The sequence below is a fragment of the Acanthaster planci genome, linkage group LG21 (assembly GCF_054643075.1).
Source record: "Acanthaster planci isolate LZ-2023a linkage group LG21, COTS_SCS, whole genome shotgun sequence".
Lineage (NCBI taxonomy): Eukaryota > Metazoa > Echinodermata > Asteroidea > Valvatida > Acanthasteridae > Acanthaster > Acanthaster planci.
The window spans coordinates 1,097,430-1,120,867 of NC_141797.1; the positions used below are offsets into that span (position 1 = coordinate 1,097,430).

Genomic DNA, 23,438 nt, shown 5'->3' on the forward strand with positions numbered 1-23,438 from the left:
AGGTGTGTGAGCAGGGTATAATGGGAGAAAAATGTGAATCTTTAACACAAAATCCAAAAGTATTGGTTCTACACCAATTCTTATTTATTCTACCAACACAAGTTCTCCAACTTCATGCAGAGATTAAAATAAGACATTTTCCATAATTTTAAGGAAATGAACCCCAAAGCAGTAAATAAATATGTTTATGCCAGTAGCTTTCAGAATATGAAACACGCTAAAAATTATTAAAGAGAGAAAGGTAACAGAGAAAGACGTACGTTGTTCATTTAACATGGATCAAATTATACATGAAGCATCTGACGCTGTGAAATTCCATGATCTCTTACACAGGTGACTTGTAAATTGGAATAATTCATCTTTAAATAGCCACATTCCCTCGTTACAGGTTTTGGTGCTTTCAGATTGGCAAAATACCGATAAAACTAATTTTATATTCATCACATTCCAAGTAGGAAGGTTTTGTAACCAATCAGAAATGAAATGAAAGAGACCTGAAACTGCCTTTATTTTTTTTTCCCAGGAAAAACATGGGGGTTTCCCACTGACCCTTCAACACAGTGCTGTAATAATCCCGTCGGCAAGTTCACAAGGCTTATATTTCACCATAAATAAATACAAGTTCATTACTGTAAGATCAATATGACATAAAATCAGAAACCCACATGAAAAAAAAACAAGAATTGCTTAAAAGTAGTCAAGGAAGTGCATGAAGTACGCTAAAACAAATAGGAACTGACAAGATAGAGCATGTACCGTATTTCCAGTGGGAATGGATTAAGAATACTGATGTAATGCGTAAAGCAAAAATATTTCCCTGCTCCATTTAAGCTTTACCCATAACTTTGGTTAACACCTTTGACCAATTCACAAAGCCACTGAACACAGGTTTGTGAATATTTGCTAAAAACCAAAACACAGGCTATCAGTTAAACAAAGTTTGCTCATCTAGTTTTGGTAGTCTTGTTGCAAGACGCTACTACATGTACATGTGTTCATAATGTTAAACCCACTGCAAACAGTGTGATAGTACCATCATTCGGCACAAGCAGGAGCGCCTTGCTTATAGACTAGAATCCAGTGGCTGTGGTGATGCCGTCACGGGCAGAGGCCCCCACAAATGGCCGTTCAGGCATTGTGATGTCTGTTCATTGCACAGAGCCACTGTTCTGTGACAGCTGCTCGGGACAAAACCCAACACAGTACTTTCAGCCATAAATGGGGGCCACAGGAACAGTCCAGTGAAATGTTTCTGCATTTGTCTCTAGTCTGGAGCATACCTTTGCCGCAGCTTACAGTGGCATGATCTAAACACGCTAGAGACTACACCAAAGTGTTTTAAAATTATGATAAGATTCAGTCCTGATTGGTCCAGATGTTGGTTTGGTGATGGCCGGATATTTTATTTGGAGGTAGTGAATTTAAAACTGTTTGATTTTGGACGATCTCAAAATTTAATATTTTAAACTTTTAATACAGTCCTTTTCTTCAGGACATATGGGGTCTAAATGGTAAAAAGATCCTGAAAACTAACAATTGAGTCTTTATTTAATTTGATATTTTGCCTAGAATTCGTGACATTAAAAGCAGACTTAAAAATTTAACACTGGACAATTCTCACTTCCCTCTGCCAAAATAAAATAGACATTAAAAAAAAACTAAATCATGGTGTACTTTTCTGTTTTAGTAATTAGTGATTTAGTCCGGAAAACAGAGTCCGGTTTTCACTATCCAAAGTGAATCTCAATATCCATCAACACACAGACCTGCTCGGCTGCTATGGTTACCAATTAGTTGCCATGCCAACATTGTGCACATCCTGACATAGTTTTGTTGCAAACAAATGGTGCATTACGCCTATTCACAGAAACCAAATACACCACGGCGCTCCTCATGAATAAATTATCTTTAAATTCAGTGTATATAATTTCTTTTCCTGCTTCCTTTTTGAGCACTTCCGAGCACAATGCACTGGCAAATGCATGTAGAATTGAGATTAAAGTGCAAGGCAATGATGTACATTTACATGTAGGAAATGACAAAGAGTACATCTGTACAAACACTTCGACAGTTTCAAGCAGAAGTGCTATACGCTTCATGCTGACTGGAGATATACATATACAATACTTCTATGAAATCCTGTGCTACATGATGTCATGGTGAAAAGTACACTGTAATTTTCAGGTATCATACGTGTACATGTTCACGAACACATTTGGGACCTACTTGTACATTTTTCATCTACTGAATAAACGCGGAATGATTTTCTTCTTAAAGTACCTGTATGTGTCAATGTTGTAGTCAAGACCACTTACGACCTTCACAAGACCACTTACGACCTTCACAAGACCACTTAAGACCTTCACAAGACCACTTAAGACCTTCACAAGACCACTTAAGACCTTCACAAGACCACTTATGACCTTCACAAGACCACACAAGACCTCCAGTCTGAATTCAAGCCACAATCTATTCACATGAACTGCAACAAAAGCATTTCTTTTTCAGTGCCCACCCTGTTACTTGTGACTGGTCTTGTGCATGGTCTCGACAACGTGTAAATGCTAAGCTAGATTCTGGAGTAATGTTCTTTGCTCATCTGATTTGAAATGTTGCCAACTGGCTTTCTGGATAGCACTTTCATCGAGTGTAACATTGCTTTCAGTAATTTGGTAGGACAAATAACTATTAACTGGGTCGCATTTATGGTTGAAAATGCAAAATTTTCTACTGACTGACATAATGTAAGACAGAAAATCTTCGTCAAAGGAGGCATGAATTTTTTCTTTATGAAACAGCGTGAAGATTTCAAAAAGTACTTCTGGTCTTTAAGCCAGTCAAAATTTCAGTGCTCGGGTTACCAGCTGAAATACTAGGGAGCGTGAATGGCATTTAACCGGTTCTCGCAGAAATCTAAAAATAAACAAATCATCGGGTAAATATTCTTGAGTAATAAATACTTCAAAATGGCCCCTTTGAAATTTACATCACATCAGGTGAAGTGTGCTTCCAACTAGATTTTCGAAAACCATGAGAATTTCACCTGCGCCTCTTAGATTCTACTTCCAAAATCTAAACAAATGCAAAACTTCCAACAAGCTGGATCCATTTTTTCCCAAATAACTGTAGTAAGAAAAATCCCTCGGAGAGGCTAAATCTACAGATTACGACCATTACAAACAACAAATATAAATATCACTATTTCACTTTAAACATTTGACTGCACTGACAAATTCTAATTGACGTGGGTCCCCCAACAGAGTGACAAGATCAGACATTTTCTTGTGAAAAGATACCGTTTGACTTTCGTGAATCCCGGTTTTAAAATGTAATGTAGAGATGAACGTGTACTCATGTCCAAATCCAACACTGATCATAAGTTTGAAGAGACTATGACTGCTGTGTACCCGTTAACTACTGAAAAAACGCTGTGCACGATTTTCTGATGTTCACTGCTGGTCCTTTCTTAAATACCTGGTGCATCTGTGTAACACTCAAAGACTTCAAGTCACTGCTTTACTGATGATCCTCGATCTGGTAACAGAAACACAAAGAGAGATGACACACTTTCGCCCAGAAATATGTAACACGTCAGCATAAAACAGCAGGAAAGTGCACAGATATCCACCAACAGTGCTCAAGGTGCTTAATCATTTTACCCCTGCTCACCAGGCTTACAAAGAGCCCTCTCAGGTTCCTAAGCAGTGTATAGCTTAGTGCTGCCTTGTGCACATGAGCTCATCACACAACAACCACATCTGCCCTCAGAGGTACCCATTGGTCAGTTGGTACCCATCGGTAGAGAAAGGCCAGTGGGAGGAAAGTGACTTGCCCATGGACACAACATGCAACCACCAGCTGGATTCGAACCTCCCAACTCCAAGTTTGGGAGTTACAATCCATAGCCACTAGGCTGCCCGCCTCCGAGGTAAAAAAGATTAAATGGACACAAAAGTGCACTTCCAAGGACTGCCTGTTTATAAGTTGATTCAGTACTGTTGGGCGTGATTGACTAATCTGCATGACTGTCTCACCCCTGTGCACGATTGGTTGATTCTCCACAAAATCTCACATCTTAACGTCCCTCTTTTGAAACAATCTTCCACAACCATGACTTAGAGAAAACAGGCGATTGGCTCATGATGGAATAAGTGACAAATCGTGCAGTAAAATCGACCGATTGCACAGAAATTGAGTGATCATGCCCAACATTTCCATCCCCTTGGATTGAGGATTCTGCCTTTATCAGTTCTCCATTTTTAAAGCATTTAAGCAGGCCTATGGGTTTGGAGCAGGGTACCAGTGATGCTTCTAATTTCCAACTTGTACCTGCAGAATTAGATGATAGTGCAACCCTTCTTTTCCTTGAATGGGTTACCAGTCAAATACACACCAGTTAACAGGGCATCGTTGTTGGCATTATTCAGACAGAACTGTTGCAAGCTAAGAAACAAAAACAACAAAATTCAGATGTCAACAACAATCAAATTGATGCTGCCATTCCAATAATAGACGTATCTGGAGACCACAGTAACACTATGGAAATGATAACTGGTTACCGATCAATGGCAGTAAGTATTATGACACTTGCATGGACATGACCAGATGACAGAGCCAGTGATAAACTCCATACAACAACCAGCACACTTTTTCCATCATGAAAGGGGGCCATTGTATTGAGGGCCATTTCGAGTGTGTCCTGAAATTAGGAAACAGTCATGCCTGTCATGTCTCTGAGAGTGATACCTGTCATACCTGTTTTCACAAACACCAACTTGACCATTGACCATGTTGACATTGACATAAGCTGACAAGAACATGAAGAAACATCCCCCTTTGGCAAATGTCGTCACAATTAGGCAAACTGCTGAAATAGGCCTATCCCTACATGTACATGTACCGTTTAGGGCTTTAAACACAAACACACGTTACAACATGAACTTGTGATGAAGTGACAAAGACGTTCGGTCATTAACTCTTGCCACTCTGACTCAGTGATTGATCATGTTGATTATGAAGACAAATCATGATCAATTATTCCTATCAAAACTCACTCTTCAGCTGCTTGTGAGACCTTCATACGGTCCACCGCAGCTTCTCTCCTCAGCTGCTCAACTGTCTTCCTCATTGTCACCTCGCTGCTCATTTTTAAAGATTTTTCGGACAAGACCTCCCAATCTCTGAGAGCCAAAAAAGGAGGAACAAAAATGGCGATTAATGAAGTAGTCGCAAGCTCCAGCCGGTAGTTCGTTTTGTTCTAAGCCTAATCTAAAATCCATTTGTGAAATTATTTGAAGGACGCTGTGCAATAATTTTTCGTCCATTTTTGTTCTTATTAAAAAAGGGAAAAGAAATAATTTAAAAAGTCCAGTTGAATTCTTAAAACGGATACAACTGAATACTAGCATCTGCATTCATTGTTACTAGCTTTTTTCAATCGCGTCTGATGTAAAGACTACATGAAAAAAAGACTGGCTCTGCTCCTGTTCATTTCGTACATGCTTTACAGCTGTACAGAATCAGGTACCTGATAAAATTAATTAGGCTCTTTATCGACGACTGTTGTGTGTACATTTATCCTTTAAATGAGGTTTTCATAAAACAGTTGTTGCAATTAATTACCGTTGCTAGGGGAGGGCGCCATCACAACTGGCGCACCGCACGCGCGGCCTTGTTGTACGTACGTACGTACGTACGTACGTTCTACGTGATGTGCAGACGCCAGAGATTTTTGGTGAGAAGTTTTACAAGTGACATGTGTCGCAGTGTAGGCCTAGCATTTGTTGTGAAAATTCGCGAAAACATTGTCACTCAAACAGACCATCATTACTATTCAGGAACAACTTCAAGCTCAAGGCCTACCACAAGCTTACAAAGAAAGTGTTTGGTAAGGAACTAAAACATGGTTTGCCGATTTCCATGTTTGACGACGGTTACGACTAACTGGGGAGTGAGGGTAGGGGTCCCACGTCACTCCTACTCACTCCTCGTTCACTGGGACTTGGTAGGCCTGTTACGCCCCAACTGTAGTGTCGGACACTCCCAACTAGTGCTGCAGTTGGGCTGGCCCAATTGGGGGCCAGTCTCCGGCAAATTTTTCAATCTTCTCCAAATTTATGCAGGTCATTCCTGACACTGTAATTCATGTATGCATAGGCGAGGGCCTACAAATGTACAATATACGGCACTTAATTAATCTGTATAACATTTGTTTTTAAAAGCAGAAATTGGTGATGTTAACAAAATGACTTTGGCACATGCAAAAAATGTGCACACTTAACACGCACAGGGGTGTTGCTGAACTTCTGTCATTCTGTAGCACTAGTAGGCCTAACCCCATTGGTAGTGTGGCACGGACTCTCACACCCGCTCCATCCTTAGCCTACATCCATATACGCAATTTCGTGTCGGCGTACTGAAAACTTTTGGTGCACCTACATTGTACTTATCATCGTGGGCGCAATTTCTTTTGGACACAGACATGATCCTTAGCCTGTCTACTTTCTTAGCGCTATATATTGAATGATTTCGCTCACATTGTTATGGTATTTTCCAGTCTTTTTGCCTTCACCCATTCAATCTCACGGACTCGCTCTCACGGTCGCCATCTTTAAAATAAGGTCGTTGAACATTACGTCACTTGACCCCTCATCGTCTTGACAGCTGTTCCATGTCAAGATATATCTAATACACAGACTTTGTACGCATCCAAGAAAGGGGAGTAAAGATGCTCAGTATTGTACATGCGTGTATGTGGGCCTAGCATGCTTAGGCAGTCATCATCAGAAGTGAACAAACTTGCAGAAAATTGTGTCTGAGAAAAGTTCATTGCATCTTCACTTTTAATAAAATGATTATTTCCACGGTGTACATTGGTGTACCCACACACATAACCCCTGAATTTACCTCTTTCCTGGATGTTTAAAATTAGGCGTGTTAGTTATCCCACCGATTTTATTTAACATAGATTTCTTTTTCTTCATGTAATTTTGTGGTAGCTTCGGTAAAAAAAATTGAAGTTCAGAAAAGGTTGAACCCAAGGAGAACACAGCAACAAGATGCCGGTGATTGTTGAGCTAGCAGATGACCCCATAGCGACAAAAGACGACCCGAGGTCAGAGGTTGCAACCCAGGAGGAGCCGCCGCCCCTGGGTGATCATCCACTCAATCAGCCTGCCGATGTTTCCCCGCAGAAGGTAATTTCAGCATTCACGCTTCATTATTTTATTGTAAATTTAAGCTGCTTTTAACTGGTAACATTGAGATAGAGGGTGGTTCATGGAAATAGAATGGAGCGTCTGTATTGATTTGTGAAGATCAAAATAAATAAAACAGTGGTTGTTGATCATTTTTACTTTTCTTTCATCAAAGTTCTTGTCCCGATTTTTTTGGCGGTAGAAATCGATGACAAATGAGCCCGTCTTCATCACGGAGAGCACGGAAGATGATTCAAAGGATGCGGGCGATGCCACAAAGCCACAGCCTCCGGATGCTGAGACGGATCGTAAGGAGAAAGTGAAGGAGGTGGAGATGGAAGGAAACGAACAGAAGAAAGAGGAAAACGAGTATCCACGGTAACGGCTTACCAGCATCCTCATATTTCAGTCAAGGAGGTCTCTTTGAGACAGATTTGAAAAGTGTTGCCCATTTCAATTAACTCATTCTGATTTTTCAAGTCCTTTTTTTGGTCAGGGATTGATAACATCTGAAGCATTTCCATACAGAGAAAAGAAACTCATTCAACAGAATTGCATAGTTGACTTAAATCATATTTACTCAAGTTTTCGGTTTGACATTGAATGACCCAGTTCGGTATTTCATAAAAGCACCTTCTTTCGGGATCATGGCATGCGAGTGAGTCGGCGTATGGCTGCTCTGGTGGGACAGACTGCTGTGCGTGAGGTCTCAGTTGCCACTGTTCTTGAATGACTCACGCTCGCTGCAGTTTGGGAGTGCGCTGTTGGAAGACCGAACTGACTCAGTGAAATGTTCTAGTCAAACAGTGTCGTTCCTAATCATCTAACAGAATAACCGATTAGTCATATATGTAAGTCGTCAATCTTCAAGGGAACAACTTTAAATATCTGTAAAATTATGTTTGTTTGACAGAATTACAGAGAAATCTCTCAAAGACCACTGTAAACAACATAAACTATACCGAACTCCAGAACTAAATGACGTCCTCTACTTGCATTATAAAGGTAAGATTACATAACAGCAGTCAGGCAGTGTAAATACTTGTATGTAAGTGTAAGACGTTAACAACTAGAAGGCCTAAGTCAGTAAAGAACAGTTACTTGTTAAAGCAAAGGTGTCCGCTCCGAGCGGAACAGAAGAGGGCGTGTGTTTTTGGTACTCACCACATAAGCGCGCCATGAGGCACGTTTGACGCGGAGCAGGTTGAGTACGCGTTACTAATTTATTCCGGCATGTATGGTCTTTGCGTACACGCAGAACACGTGCAGGAACCCTCTTCTAACCACATGTCTTTCTTTCGCCACTTGGGGGTGCACTGCAGGTAGGGGCGGCCAGTGTACAACTGCGTGATTTGCCATTAGCAGAGCTGCTCTTTGTGTACGGCATTATACTTTGGATCAGTGTGAAATACTAGCAGACTAGGGCACGAGTTGGCCGCAGAATGTCTGAAAACAGGAGCTTCGTACTCATATGACCTGTCACCACAAACTGAACTGAAAGTCAGAGTTTTCAAAAGTTGAGATATTGGTATATTTGAATTCAGCAAAAGAGAGCTTTCCAATGGTGTGTATTTGGAACGCTTAGAGTAAAAGTATGAGGTAACAATGTGACATTATTTATTTTATTTTTTATTATTTTTATTATATTTTATTATTTATTTTATTTATTTGTCCGCAACATTGTGTCAACGCTTCTGACAAGTCACGAACAATGCTATCGTCAAAATTACTTAGAACATGACATTTTTAAATATCTGATCCTGCAAAATATTTGTAATTAAATAGGAGACAGATTTTACTCTTTTCAAATATTACAGTACCCACTTCAATAAGAGTTAAACCCTCCAAATAGAAAAGAGCAGAATGCGAAGTTACGCTCATTTTGTTGTGACGGGTCACAAATCTCACTCCGGTTTGTGGCTGGTTAGAAATTAAATTATTTCCCACCCAGGCTTGCTTTCTAATCATGTAGTTTTCAGTTTTTCTCTTTGGAAGGACAGACTTTATTTTTGACTTTTTTTAAAGAAAGAATATATCATCAAGGATATGCAATCTTTTGGATCTGTGGCCTTGACCAAATGTCAAAGAACGTCTTGGTCATAACGCGCCTTCATCTATGCCTACGGTTTCAGGATACCACAAGATTGAAAACTTGGACAAGTACACGGGCTTGAGGGCACTCTACCTGGAGTGCAACGGAATCCGCCTCATCGAGAACCTGGACAACCAGACGGAGATGCGCTGTTTGTACCTCCAGCAGAACCTGATCAAGTCCATCCAGAACCTGGAGCCTATGCAGAAACTCGACACCTTGAATTTGAGTAACAACCAAATAGACCGACTTCAGAACCTTGGTACGCGTACATACGGTCTGTTCTTTTGAAGTCACAGTCCAGTGTTAAAAATCCCTCGTCTCTATCGGAACATCTGAAGATACATCCCTATTTAAAATCAATGGGACAGGCATTTATTTTGAACGAATTTGAGGTGAAATCGAAAACCAACCAAAAATTGATATTTCTGCAAACTTTGGCCGCTGATACAAGTTGTAAGCAAATGAGAGTGGTCTATATCTGTTCCCTGCTGTAACTTTTGCGATGGGCAAAATAGAAATCTTCAGCATGGCTTCTACAGCTGAATTGAAATGAACCAGCCAGCAGATCCCCATCAAGCTTGGTTGTTGGTCGTTAAGACGGCTGCTTTAGTAAGCGGGAGGTTATGGGTTCAAATCCAACCCGAGTAAGCTGGTGAATTTTATCACACGTCCTGAAATAATACCGAGCATAGCGTTTTATAAATCTCTGTTAACTTTAATAGGAAAAACTCGCAGTATAAAATGAACATCTCCCCAAGGCAAAAATGCCACATTTAAATACCATTTTAGTTTCCATTAGATAATTAACAAACCAAGATCTTCGTATTGATGTATCACTCAATTTGACGCCATGTTGAAAATTGACATTAATTAAGTGGAAATGAGGGATCCTATCGATTACATTGTGCGATATTCAACTTAAAGTGGTGGCATTGGGCCATTTAGCTTGGTATACAAATATTCGAGGAGTTCCATGTCAAATTTATCTCAAGTTGTGATTTGATGCAGGAAAGACCAAGATGTTAAAATTAGAAATCCCCAATTTCAAAAATGCACACTTTTGTTCCTTAATTTCCAAAAGCTTGCCTCCCAAAGCTGAACACTCTGAACATCGCTCACAACCGTCTCACCACCGCCGACGATATCAGGGAATTGGCCGAGTGCCATAACTTGAGCGTCGTGGACTTGTCTCACAATCGACTCAACGACCCCAAGATAGTGGATGTCTTTGCAGCGATGAAGACCTGTGTAAGTCAACTGATTTCATCCCGTCTGTGGTAATGTGTGAACATGATCTCGTCATCTAAATCTGCGGGGGGTAGCAGTGTGGGTAAAAGACAATAGTGGAGTTGTGCTCGTGAATCTCTCAGGAGAGGTTTAACTTTTTCGTTATTTTTCTTGCCTTAGCATTCATTGGGAACCAATCAACGATCAAGAAATACTTTGCCCTGTCCCGGCGTTTGTAAACATGCATGCTATGTATGTGCAGATTTCAGCTGTGTAGTGTGCTGATTGAGCACGCTAATCAGATAGGAGCTTTGAAGCTTTTCATGGTGGAGGGTGCAAGGATGTCTCTTTCTGAGCACGTGTGGTTCTGAAGAGAACCGGATGGTACTCAACATTTCGGACAGTATGCTCTGTCCGTCATCAGGAGACTACCTGACGATGACAGACAGAGCAAACCGTCCTTGCAAGGTGCTCTCGCAAATCTCTATAACTATCTGATCAGAAATGCAATGCAGTGATACTTCAGGCCTGCACCCGATGACCATTATCAAACGGGACGCCGTCTTCAATTGGGAGATACTAATATTAACACAAACGGTCTACTTTACAGAAAAAGAGAATCTCTCATTGATGCAATATCCTCAAGACGTTAGTGGTGCAAGGAAGTGAAACAAAAACTGTTGTGCAAACCAATGCAGCAATCGCTATCGATCACTGACATCTTGAACCAAGACTAACTCACCCCTCACAGACATACATGCAATTAATGTTTCAATTTTTGTTATAATCCTGCCCTAGCGGGTGTTGAACCTAATGGGGAATCCAGTGGTAAAGACGATCCAGAACTATCGGAAGACACTCATCCTAAAACTGGTAAGACAATAACGTGTGATTAGAATCGGAAGAAAAAACGAGGTGTCCGAAGTGTGGAACACCAAACGATATGTTGTGGGACGTTTGTCCTAGGGTCAGGGACTCGAATCCCATTTAAAAAGTACAGAAATCCAATCCAACTTGAAAAGGTCTTCATCATCCAAATAATTTCTGGTTCAATTTTTCCCCCCAGACTAACTTGACGTACCTGGACGATAGACCGGTTTTTCCAAGGGAAAGAGCGTGCACCGAAGCCTGGTATTAAGTGATATTGATCTGTCACTCCTCAGTTTTTGCTTTGAAATCAATAATTTAATGCATGTGTGACCCGTCACGTCAAAATGAAAATAAAGTCACATCCTGCTCTTTCGCACTTTGAGAGTTCGAAGTCAGATATTGAGGTGGAAGTCAATTTTTTAGTTTTGTAATCCATGTATTTTGAAAGAGTAACCCGTCTCCTATTCAATTCCAAATATTTTGCAGGATCATTTATTTAAAAAGGTCATTTTCTCAGCAAAAAAAAAGTCAAGTCCCAAGTCTCAACTTGCTTTTCTCTAGTCTGAAATCCTAAGGGCTTTGGTTCCAAGCTTCGAGTCCTACTTTTTAAAACTTAATTCAGACTTCACCAAATCCCAACTTCCTCCTTTTTAATTCTTTGTCATCAAATATGAACTTTAAAATGCTTAATCTGAAATGTGAAAACTTTTCGCATATTGAAATTATAAAGTTTAAGTATCTTTCCCAGTCGTACTCCTCCAAGAGGAAGTACTTATTTTAAACCCCAGCCCTAAATTCCAAAGTATCAAGTCCAAAGTCTCAAATCTCACAAACCACAAGTCGCGTCACATCTCGAGCGGCAATTCAAATCATTTCATTGGACCGCTGGCTGTGTTGCACCCTGTCATTTTGCGTCAGGTTCCGAGGCGGCCGGGAAGCAGAGAAGGAGGAACGAGAACGCTGGATTAACAAAGAGAGAGCGAGAATCCAGGCCAGCGTAGACGGTGAGCCAGTTATCTACTTCCAATTCTTCCAATTTCTTGCCTTTACACAGCTTACAAAATCTGCATTCATTTTTTTCCCCATCGAAGTCCATTATTAATCAGTTTATCCTGTTACATTGTAAACCTGTAGCCATTTTCTGGAGGGTGAAAAATGTAGCCAGGTGTGATATACAACATGGTTTGCAGGTGGACTGTTGATATCAGATCCCTGAGGTACTGGACGTTGACAAACTTGTTCCCAAGGCAAAGCCGGAAGGAGGTAGTTTATCAGCTTCCAACACTGAGGGGAATTAATGCCAACGGCGGCGGAATGATTTCCAAAGTTGGGAGGGGGAGTTGTTAGACCATCAGCCATTAGTAGGTGGATCCATTAAGCCCCACCCCCATTATAGGCCCTGCAATGTAAGGGCATCATTCACATCGCTCGCCAACTTGTACACGGATATGCCCTGTCACCTTTTCATGTACAATGGTTAGCAAGAGCAATGCTGTCGCATTCTTCACAAGGGCGATAGTCAAACTGAACTGTTCCTGGGGAACACATTTGAATCGGATCCTCATCTGCGGACTCTGCACTTTGGGCAAACGGTAACCCTGGCGAGTGGCACAGGGTGGCGAAAGGACCAATTAGAATTTGGGTATTGATTATGAATATGTATAAGGAATGGTCGTAGCAATTATCGCTCATGCATTGGCTCATAATGTAGAAAATACACGTAGACATTAAGGCAAGAAATGTGAACCTATGAATTTAAGAACCACAAAATAATTCTCCAGAGTTTGCATTTGTGGTGTCCCATTTTGTTTATGTAGAAAAGTGTTCGTGGTGTCTTGTCATATAAAAACGTCAAGATTTTCTGCCAAACACTAGACCATACCTAGGGCTGGCTCATTGTGAAGAAGTAAAAATCCGAGGCTAATGTTTCACGTCATTCCCACAGATGTTCTGCGGAATTTCATTAGAACAGGCTAAAATAGAGCCAGATACTCTTATTTCCAAAAAAAGAAATTAGTCGATGTCTGTCAATTTGAATAAGCCCTCTTATGAATACCCCAAACTTGACAGCACTGACTCAAATCCGCAAGCGTGCTCAAGCCTCCCGCGCAGAGAAAGAAGAAGCCGAAAAGAACAGAGGCATAACCCCAGAACCAGTCACTACGCCCCCCGCAGATGAAGGCCTCTTCACGTTCGATGTCAGCAAGGGGACCCCCACCGGTCAACAGGCAAAGACGGGAATGCTGATTGAGGAGGAGTTGTCATCAAGAGGTAAGCATTGCTTGAGCCATTGATATCAAGATCAACCTTTATTTTAAAATTTTGTTGTTGGTCGCCCAGTGCAGAGGTCATCTTTGTTTCAAATTTTGGTGTTTTTTTTTTTTCAAACAAAAGCCACAAAATGTTTTGATGGCTATAGACCTTATAGTTTTCGCTGTGGCTTGATTTCCCTCAAGAGATATTCACATTCCAATTAATTCCACCAAAGTAACTCGGTATCCTAATTGACTCCAACAATTCAGGGAATAGTTACAGAGATCAACAGACAAACTCTGGCTTCAGCACAGAGTTGGTGAGTGAGGAAGACGTGGAGACCATAGATCTGCCCAAGGAAGAGAAAATCAACATCGATGTGAGTTTGTTCTCTGTCATTTTCAGTTGGGCATTATATATGGTCCTTTGGGGAGACAGAATTACATGTCTGGTCATGTGTATTCTCTTGTGTCTGGTCTTGTGAGTTGTGACTGGTCTTGTGCCCGGTCTTGTGTCTGATCTTTTGCCGTGTCTTGTGACTGGTCCTGTGACTGATCTCTGTGTCAAGTCTTGTGTTTGGTCTTGTGACTGGCCTTGTGGCTGGTTTTGTGTCGGGACTTGTGACTGGTCTTGTGCCTTGTGTCTTATTAGTTAGTTTTCCACGGTAATTTGACGTTGTACTTGTTTCTGAAAAAATGCAAATTAAAAATATATTCGAGCTTAACCAGATCCTGCCGGGGAGCCCTGTGTCGGGTACCTTGGGTTTGTACGCGTAACTGGAGTGCCCTCAATCGGACAAAAGAGCTGTGGGTCTTGTAGCAAGAGATTGTACTCTGAACAAAAGACCGAGCTGCTGGGAATTGCCAACATTTTTTAGTTATCAGCAGTGGAGGAAATCCGTCATTGTTTTGATGAGCCCACTATTTGTTACATTCAGTGTGAGCGGATTACCACCGGGGACAAAAAAGCTCCAGTGATGAACGATACAATACCGCAGCACGCTAATCTGGCCCCTATTGAAAAGACACCAGCAGCAACTGTGCTAGTTTTGGGAACAAAAGAAACTTCTGTAACATCACACAATCCTGGCTCTTTTTACAAGGCGGCAGGCCTGGCTGAAAGACTTGGACATCAATAGATGTTGTCTGTCAGATTAGCCACCAGACAGTCATTCCAGGGGGTTTATGCATGCAGGAAAAAAAGATGAGAATTTATGAAGATTTTTGAAAACGGAAGATATTGAAAAATCTCCCGTACGTAGACATTGCATTTTTAAAAACACCTGGCAGGAAATGGTTAAAACCTAAATCATGGGCTGAAAGTTCATCTATTATTAACACAAGAAGTTTCATCAATAATGTCATTTAAATCCACCCGCAAGCTTGGAAAGATCTGTCATCTTTAAAAAAGAGTCACCATTGTTATATTAAGCTTGGACAAGGAACAATTTTGTTTGTCTGATACTAGGCCGCTTGTATTTGTTTGTTCGTTGATTTTTGTGCAGGATCTGCCTGATCTTGAGGATTTTGATACGACAGACGACACCGTCCAAACAGCTCCGAGGAAAATGCTCATTGAGGAAATTTCATCCGATGAATCGACCAATGGCACTGCTCTGATTTCCGAAATTGGGCAATCACACGGTGATTCTAAAAACACCAGCCAATCAGACTCTGCACTGCTCCAGTGTGAAGAGCCCGATGACCAATCACATCCCTTGGTTGAAAAACTTGGCCAATCAGGGCACAAGTCCAGCCCCCTCATTCTTGAAATCAACCAATCAGAAACAGCCCCACCCGGAATGGACCAATCAGAGGGTGCAGATTCATCGACATCATCCAGAAGAGCCAATCAGGGCTCACTGATCGAGGAACTAAAGGAGTATGGGGCTCGCATCCCCAACAGTTGGCACGTTCTTGACAATGAGAGGGCAAAGAATGAACAAGAACATGACAAACCCGAAGGTAGGAAAAGAAAAGGTATAAAAGCTGTTTTTATAGCAAAAAATTAATTTGTGAAACTTTAGTTATTAAATAACTGGCCTGCCTCACTGTGACTGTCTCACCGCACCCAAAATCCTGCAGTAATTTGGCATTTTGGTGATGTTTGGACCAGGCGCATATATGGAGCCAGGAACAACGTTGTTCCCCGAGGCTGGTTGATATCTTAAGGCGAGTACCAAGATGAAAGGAATTTGACATCACGAAACATTTGCTACGAAATTTTCTGAAGTTGAATTGTATTCGACCATTACAAATTTACAGCTTCAATATTTGATCTGATTTCAAAATTTTGTTCATTTTCTCACCAAGTACGAACCGGTCTTCTGTTTCACTGACCTTCTGGTTAACAAGTAATATTCGCTCAAAAAAATCTCCTTTTCATACTTGGTGCTGGTGCAGGCGGTTCTACAGGGAACAAGACAGGAGAGAAATCCCTCGAGGAGAAGATCTGGGATCTGGCTGCCAATGCGGGATCGACGGTAGGCAGGCCGGACCCGACGCTACCATAAGTTGCCACGGTTACCGATTACATCACCGGAAAAGACCCAATTACCCTTAACATTACTAAGGGACTGAAGGTATTGTATTCATTGTCAAGGTCATGTGTCTCGCCCCAGTTGCAAAAGACAGATCAGAAGTTGAGATATGAACTAACAAGACAGTTCCCGTGGAATGCTGTAACTTGCCGTATCTATGCTCCAGAAACTTGATACCTCAGTTAGTGGTGCGGGAAATATCCACGACACGTCACTTTGTGGTGCAGCCGACGAACTGTCCTGATTTGTACACAGCAGAACGGCTGACAACTAACAGCATAGTTGACGGTAGAATACAGCATCGGTAATCCACAGGCCTTGGACTCCAATCCTGTTTCCAATTACCCATGTTTTGGACGAGTCTGAATTCCCAGTTGGCCTGGTTATTGGCAGTTCTTGTTTGTTGTATCTCAGTTTGTGCGTTATATTCGTCTCAAAAAGTTGCATTTCTGTTCCCACTGTAACATTCCTGTCTGGAACGAGTCGTGTTCTTTGGTAGACTTCTGAGATGGTCCCCTACATGTTACTCACTTGAGTTTCATAATGAATTATACTTGTACAATACTGTACTCATTGAAATGTGTGTTTTTGCTGTTATTTTTCCAAAGTAGCCAATTTGGAGGTTTGGTTTCATTTTTTGAGTTTCCTGCTTTTAGAAATATCAAGTGAAAAACTGTTCAGTTTTTAACACTCAAAGCAAAGCCCTTGCAATTTGTCTTGCCAAGAATCCATGCACCACAGGATGTTCCCAAGTGCTTGAATCATGCACAGGTGAGGTTGATCTGCAGATCAAAGATTTCCCCCCAGAAGTGTCTTTTTTTTAACTGCTTTGAGTTGGGGACAATTTTATTTGTTCAGAAATTTTCCATCACACAGGCCCCCAAGTCAATCTTCCTTGAAAAGTAATCTCGTTAGCATCAGGAATTTTTCAACAAATCCACGATGCATATTGTGCACGTACCACACACAACAGCTTTATTATTGACACCGACATCAAAGGTATCCACACGGCACGTTCGATTACTTTCCTGGCGCTTACCCGTGGTGTTGCAGATTTCGATGGGCATACGCCCTCTGTGTTTTAACAATGTATGATCTCAGGTTGCCCGAGCACCCAGCCCTCACAGCGCAAGAAGTCATGCGAGTGTCAAATTCAATGCAGTTGCGCTTGCACGAGTAAGCACGGGGGACGTGATCGAACGGGCTGAAAATGAATCGACACCAATCAACTTTGTTTCACGTTTTTCAACTCTTTTAATTGATCCCTCAGGTGCATTTCCAAGATGTGTTACATTCCATAGAGTTCAATGCGGACACAACTTGGACGAATACGTTTAATGTCTGTCTGCATATATTTTTCATTTTGATACTTACTCTGACCATGGTCAATTTAAACTTGGCCTCAAAAGGAGAGTTGGTTTACCGCTCGCTGAAACATGCTTGTTGGTCCAGTTTTGCTATTCATGTAAATCCGTCCATTCATTTCTAATTCCTTGGATCTTTTTTTTAACCAACACGATATGAGACCAAGACTCTTGAATCCTCAAAATAAATAGGGGCTTGTTTGTGCCTCTGCTTTCAAGGGGCATTAGTCACCATTTTAAAAACAATCTGTCTTTTCAATTTTGTGTAACGAGGCAGCTTGACTTTTAAATACAAGATTGAAGAAAGCATTCCCTGCCTCGGTAGCTGCAATTTCTACAAATCGGGAACAGTATCACAACTTTCCGCAACAAGAAAGTCAAACTTAAAATAATATTTTGTGCTTTCTACCACCCATCTTAGAACACTCTGAACAGTTGATATTAAAATTTATAGTACAATAAAACGATTGTCACTGTAAGCATTGTATTTTCCTCCTGACGTATCTGACATTTCAAAATGACAGTGGAACTATTCCCTTGTTTTGGAAGGGGCAGCCTTCATTTCAGGATTTTTTACAAGAATTTATAAAGAAGTAAAAATGATTGTCATTTGAAGCAATAAATATAACCATCAAAGCACAAAAAATGGGAGCATTGTTGAAATTTGTCACATCAGGTGTCTCAACAGGTTTCATAGGCATATTTTGGTTTTGTTTGTCAGGTATTCAGAAAGATTTCAAAGGGTAAAGATTGAGTTTTTGTGCCTGGCGCAAAAGTGAACAGGAATGGAAAACAGTGACGTCGGATCAAAAGTTGGATTCGCAAAAGTTAAACACACTTCAACTTAAGCAAATCTTAACGCAAATGTTTCTTAACGTCAAATTCACTTCACTTCGCTTTCATCTCAACATCGATGGCCTCCTCCCAAATTTGTAGATGACTGACCATCCCATTGCCAGTGGATTTTGACTGAAATTCACAGACAAAAACACGTCTGACATGTCATCCAATTTAGCAAAAGCCCAGATTGATATTCAAACATACCCCGAGCAAAACATGTAAACTAGATAAGTTTGTGGGAGCACCATGGATATATCTCTTTGAGTATGTGGGGTTCTGAAAAGAACCGTGGCCCTCAACGTTTCAGACAGTATGCTCTGTCCGTCGTCAGGAGACTGCAGAGGGTCCAGTGATGAGGCAGCTCATGTGGTGTGTAGAGGACAGTGAGGTGTGGAGAGGATGCTAACTCTGGATCCAACCGGTGGCTCGGGTCATCTCCAAGCCACCGGTCTCCTGACGACGGACAGAGCATACTGTCCAAAATGTTGAGTGCCACCGATTCTTTTCAGAACCCCACATACTCAAAGAGATACCTCCATGGTGCTACCATAAACCTATCCAGTTTACTTGCTACCTCCACCATGAAAAGCTTCTAATCTCATCAAAACATGTTAACATATAAACTTCTTTAACCTAGAAATCAAAGGCCTTGTGCTAACAATCTTAACAAAGCTAGAAATAGAATAACCTTGTGAGGTAAAAGATTTAAATCCAATTACATGTATGAGAGCAAATATAATTCTTGATTTCAGTGCTATTTACAAAATATCTCGGATATGTACACATTAAACCTTGCACATTTTGAATTAAACCACACAAAAATTAAATCACATGCAGCTTTGGAAATATAAATATTGGGAGAATATTTTGGTGCTATTCAAGATGATACTAGAGCCCAAAAGCGGTCAAAATTTATATAGCGGTCGAAATTTCACATTGTGCAGTCAAACCCCCCCCCCTCCTTCAGAGCCAGATTCAGCCATGCCCATCACTCTCCCTAACATTCCTCCTGGCACTTATCAGCTGACACCGAAACTTGGTCCTTTTTCATCACATTTCAGAATTTTGAATAGTAAATCATTTCTCAATAGAATTTCCGAAATATTAATAAATTATGATTTGGCATTCATTCCATTGCACACTTTTTCAACTGTTCAATTTCAATATAATTATAATTGGAATTTGGATAGATGCTAAATTTCTACATAGAGAACCGTTTAACTTCCCTAAGTGCTAACTTTGGCATTCATTAAGACAAGATAAAGTCCAGACGAAAGGGTCAAGGTGAATGGTGTTTTCAATTGATGGCTCACACCTTGCTTTTTGTCGGCACATTCCAACCTTAAAAGAGGCGGAGATGGTGTCCCCCCCCCTGGATTGTCTCCAAAAACATCGCAATGCATTTTTCATTATGGTGCAAGTCAAGGGTTTTTCCCCACTGATGTCTTGAGGTCATTTTGACACCAATTTTATGAGAAACCAGATATACCAATCTTAGAAAACGCCCATTCTGTCGAGACACGTCCACCAACAATGCTAACTTTTCCCCCTAACATGCTTGATGGACGAAAAGCCAGGCACAAAGAGCTGAATTGGGTCATTTTATAACTCTGGGGTCCAATTCTGTGTGCGTCCCTGTCACATTTGACAAAGAACTTTGCAAGTTTAGAACGTAGTCTTTAATTTCTGTGAATGATCAATTAAGCAACACAAACCACTTGCCAAACAAACGCAGCTGAAAGTCAATTTCAATGATACTTCCCTGTCAATTTCCACAGGTCGGGGCACCATGGACACCAAAAATATCACACGTTTGGACCACAAATTCATAGAATGACCCAATTCTAACTGGCAGGAAGGACAAAACGGTACACTGGACTGAACGGAAACTTCACAGACCTACGGATGATGGGTTCTGCTTGAATACACCAATGGAGATACCACGGCGTTTCCAAGCATGCGGGTTGACAGAATCCCCCCAAAATGGTGATAAATTATTAGCTTAAATGCTAGATCTACATCACGCGCAGCTTTTTACAAAAAGAGTGAAATCTTGCAGTACCGAGTCTGATTGTACGTCATACGAATTGTCATATGAAAACAAGAGATATTAAGTGCACGTTAGCAAACAATGAAAAATTCAAAAATGTAAAATAATGATCGCTTGGATTTTTCTTTGCTTAAATATGGCAGGAACTTAACAAAAGTGGCATGCCTAAAAAAAAAAATGGAAGCCACAAATTTCCTTTGGAAGCACAAGTGAATGGAAGATCACAATTTGACCGGCATAGTCAAGCCAGAGAATTTATGGATAATGACCACAGATTAGTCAAAACACTAGTACTAGCGAAAAACAAAAATACTACTTAAAATATTCAGAAGCAGAAATCGTTCACAGTGGTGGACATTTTCAATGGACACCCATATGTATCTATCACCAGTATGCAACAAGACTATGTCTTGCTACAGTGGAGAGATTCACTGGCCAACACTTGAGGCCAACAGTGCAGGCCAACACCAAGTTACAGTGGCCACCTTTTCCTCAAGGCCACCTCTTCACTGTGGCCAATGAGTTGATTTTCCCATCATACAAGTATTCCTCATTCGTGTTAGTCCATGTTTTATAACCACGGACTGTCTTCGACTGCTTTTTAGAACTACCCTGGCTATTTTTTGGAAGTCACAACATGGTCATATATATTTGACCAGTGTTCACTACAGCAACAACATGATAAGAACTGGCTACCAACTGGCTTAGAGAACGTTAACTGGCCAATCGTAACGAACGTTGCTCACCGCAATCAACAGCGTCTCTCATGGCAATATCCAAAAGATCAACTTTCCTCAGCAACAGAGGCCACCAAATCTTCATTTGGTCCGGGAAACAAATAAACCAAAAATGATCCTCTCAACTAATCTGTAAGCAGTAATCCAGTAAGCAGAATTTCAAAGGCCAAAGTTTCAGCTTAACACACTGTGTTCTTGCTTCTTGCCTCTTATGTAGAGCTGAAACCATTTTATCTGTTCAGCTGCTGAGGATCATAGCTCATGATTTCAAATATCCACCGCTTTCCACCAAAGTGACTGGCATCAGAAACCTTAAACCTCGCCAGCCACGTGACACAGACATCCAAATCTAACAGTAAAATTTCAAAGCAGTAAGTTTACACCCAGAAAAAATATAAATACATATTTTCTCATATACATATATATATAACTGTAAAACAAATTCAAAAATACGCACACACCGATATAAACGCCGTCCAACATGGAACAAGGCTGCAAACTTTGAGAACTGCAGTAAATCATTTCTTGCTCAAATATGCATAATTGTAATTTTAGCTAAAAATGTCTGAATTCTCGTCCCACATCCTTCAGATAAATACACCGATAGATCACGCAAGTTACTCTTAAAAACACCTGGCAGTTTTTTTTGTTTATAATTTCTTTTATACAAGCATTGCAAATATAAGGAATGTTTAGTATGAAAACTGTCAAAATAACCCTCAAAGTCCCAAATACATGTAATAAAAACAATTCATTTGAATGTTTCTTTTAAAAGATGGAGATTTTGGCTTTAAAATGCCCACCGCAAAGCCTTATTGGTATTTTGTAAAATCTATCCAGTGTGACAAAAACTCTCCAGTCTCAAGACCAGTCACAAGACCAGTCACAAGATCAGTCTCAAGACCAGTCACAAGTAACAGGGTGACCAGTGGCACAGGAACACTGTTGTTGCAGTAAAGACGTCAGGCTTGAAAAACAAATAACTTCAGACTTGACGAGGGAAAAACTACCCCGTGACTTAAAAGTAACTGGCAAGACGTCTCGACTACAACACTGGGGTATAATTGAAGTGACCCTCAATAACAAACACTACCCAAACCCTTTCCGAGTCTTTGGTGATGATGTCTTCCGTTACTTACAACATCCCTTTTCTGCTGGCTCATCTGAGAGGTTGAGGGCTTTCTCGATGTCTTCGTCCTCTCGTTCTTGAAGGATGCTGGCCATGGTGTGGAAGGCTTCTTTCACGTTCTGTCCGCTCTTGGCGCTGGTCTCGTAGAAAAGGCATCCGTAGGACTGAGAAAAGAAAAGGGACGACAAATTGGGTGTTGCCTCATCATTTTTTGGCACGGTTAATGACAGCTTGATGTGAAATGTGTTCGACTGTTGAGAATTCGCAGGACGAATATTTGATATGATGCTACGATGTTGCTCTCGCTTTTCCACCAAGCATGAAACAGCCTGAGGGTTGGGCATACCACTGCCTTCTACTTTTGGGACTTGGATTAAAATTCTGTCGGCCCAAAGTACTATTCAGGACTGCCCAATTCGTATTTTTAATACTTTTTCAGTCAAGACCTCATTTGCTGAGCATATTGTTTTTGGTTGAAAAAAAATGAACCTTCACAAAGCTTTTACAGGGAAACAGGCAACTATGACCCTTTCACTGGTCAAATATGAAACTATGACCCCCTTCACTGGTCAATATAAAACTATGACCCCCTTCACCGGTCAAATATGAAACTATGACCCCCCTTCACTGGTCAATATAAAACTATGACCCCCTTCACCGGTCAGATATGAAACTATGACCCAGTTCACCGGGCAGACTAAAACTATTTCCCCACCTCAGCCAGGCTTTTCCCGACGTCTTCCTTGATTTGTCTATTGCCTGATTCTCCTTCCTCTGACATGTCGGTCTTGTTCCCCACCATCATTCGTACCACACTCTCACTCGTCGATTCCTGGAAGAAGATAATTCCAGGTTAAGCAAAAGGTTTGTCTTTCCACAACCTCTCAAAATGAGAACCATATATTTTGTGGCCCGTTTTCTAAATTTAATACTTCAGTTGTTAAGCATCTTGATATTTTAAAAACTCCACAAAGTTTCTTTGAAGAGATACATCAGAGCATCAGGAAAAATGCGGAAACTCCATGCTAGGAAAGACTTTCAGGGTTTTTCAAATTACAATGGCATAAATGGAAGTGGTCCAGGAAATTTTGTTACAGTTAGAAAGAGCAATCTCAGCTCTTTATTTTATCTCATCACT

General features: G+C 40.9%; 3 protein-coding genes across 5 annotated transcripts in view; 1 reads left to right on the forward strand and 2 right to left on the reverse strand.

The window, feature by feature from the left end:
- Positions 1-60: 60 nt before the first annotated feature.
- LOC147795662 (guanine nucleotide-binding protein G(I)/G(S)/G(O) subunit gamma-5-like) lies at positions 61-5,231 on the reverse strand. The gene is made up of 3 exons (XM_087131306.1): positions 5,055-5,231; positions 4,330-4,443; positions 61-3,534 (listed from the first exon to the last, which is right to left on the reverse strand). The coding sequence occupies exons 1-2, from the start codon at positions 5,144-5,146 to the stop codon at positions 4,338-4,340; spliced, it is 198 nt and encodes a 65-aa protein (XP_086987432.1). The 5' UTR covers positions 5,147-5,231; the 3' UTR covers positions 61-3,534; positions 4,330-4,337.
- A 424-nt stretch (positions 5,232-5,655) lies between these two features.
- On the forward strand, positions 5,656-18,190 carry LOC110982356 (dynein axonemal assembly factor 1-like). Of its 2 annotated transcripts, none has more exons than XM_022240704.2 (13): positions 5,656-5,734; positions 6,999-7,196; positions 7,399-7,574; positions 8,110-8,201; positions 9,329-9,550; positions 10,373-10,539; positions 11,317-11,391; positions 11,585-11,649; positions 12,307-12,392; positions 13,459-13,659; positions 13,911-14,020; positions 15,146-15,605; positions 16,044-18,190. In XM_022240704.2, exons 2-13 carry the CDS (start codon positions 7,059-7,061, stop codon positions 16,151-16,153), a joined length of 1,902 nt encoding a protein of 633 aa, XP_022096396.2. In that variant the 5' UTR covers positions 5,656-5,734; positions 6,999-7,058; the 3' UTR covers positions 16,154-18,190. The 2 variants fall into 2 exon arrangements, with proteins under 2 accessions (XP_022096396.2, XP_022096395.2); XM_022240703.2 differs by having other exon boundaries at positions 5,685-5,887.
- LOC110982355 (EF-hand calcium-binding domain-containing protein 4B-like) overlaps positions 17,038-23,438 on the reverse strand; it is a 51,228-nt gene continuing 44,827 nt past the window's right edge. For both annotated transcript variants that reach the window (XM_022240702.2, XM_022240701.2), the window contains 2 exons: positions 23,016-23,132; positions 17,038-22,464 (listed from right to left, as the gene is read on the reverse strand). In XM_022240702.2, coding sequence (XP_022096394.2) covers positions 22,303-22,464; positions 23,016-23,132 — 279 coding nt within the window. In that variant the 3' untranslated portion in view covers positions 17,038-22,302. The remainder of the gene's footprint in view (positions 22,465-23,015; positions 23,133-23,438) is intronic.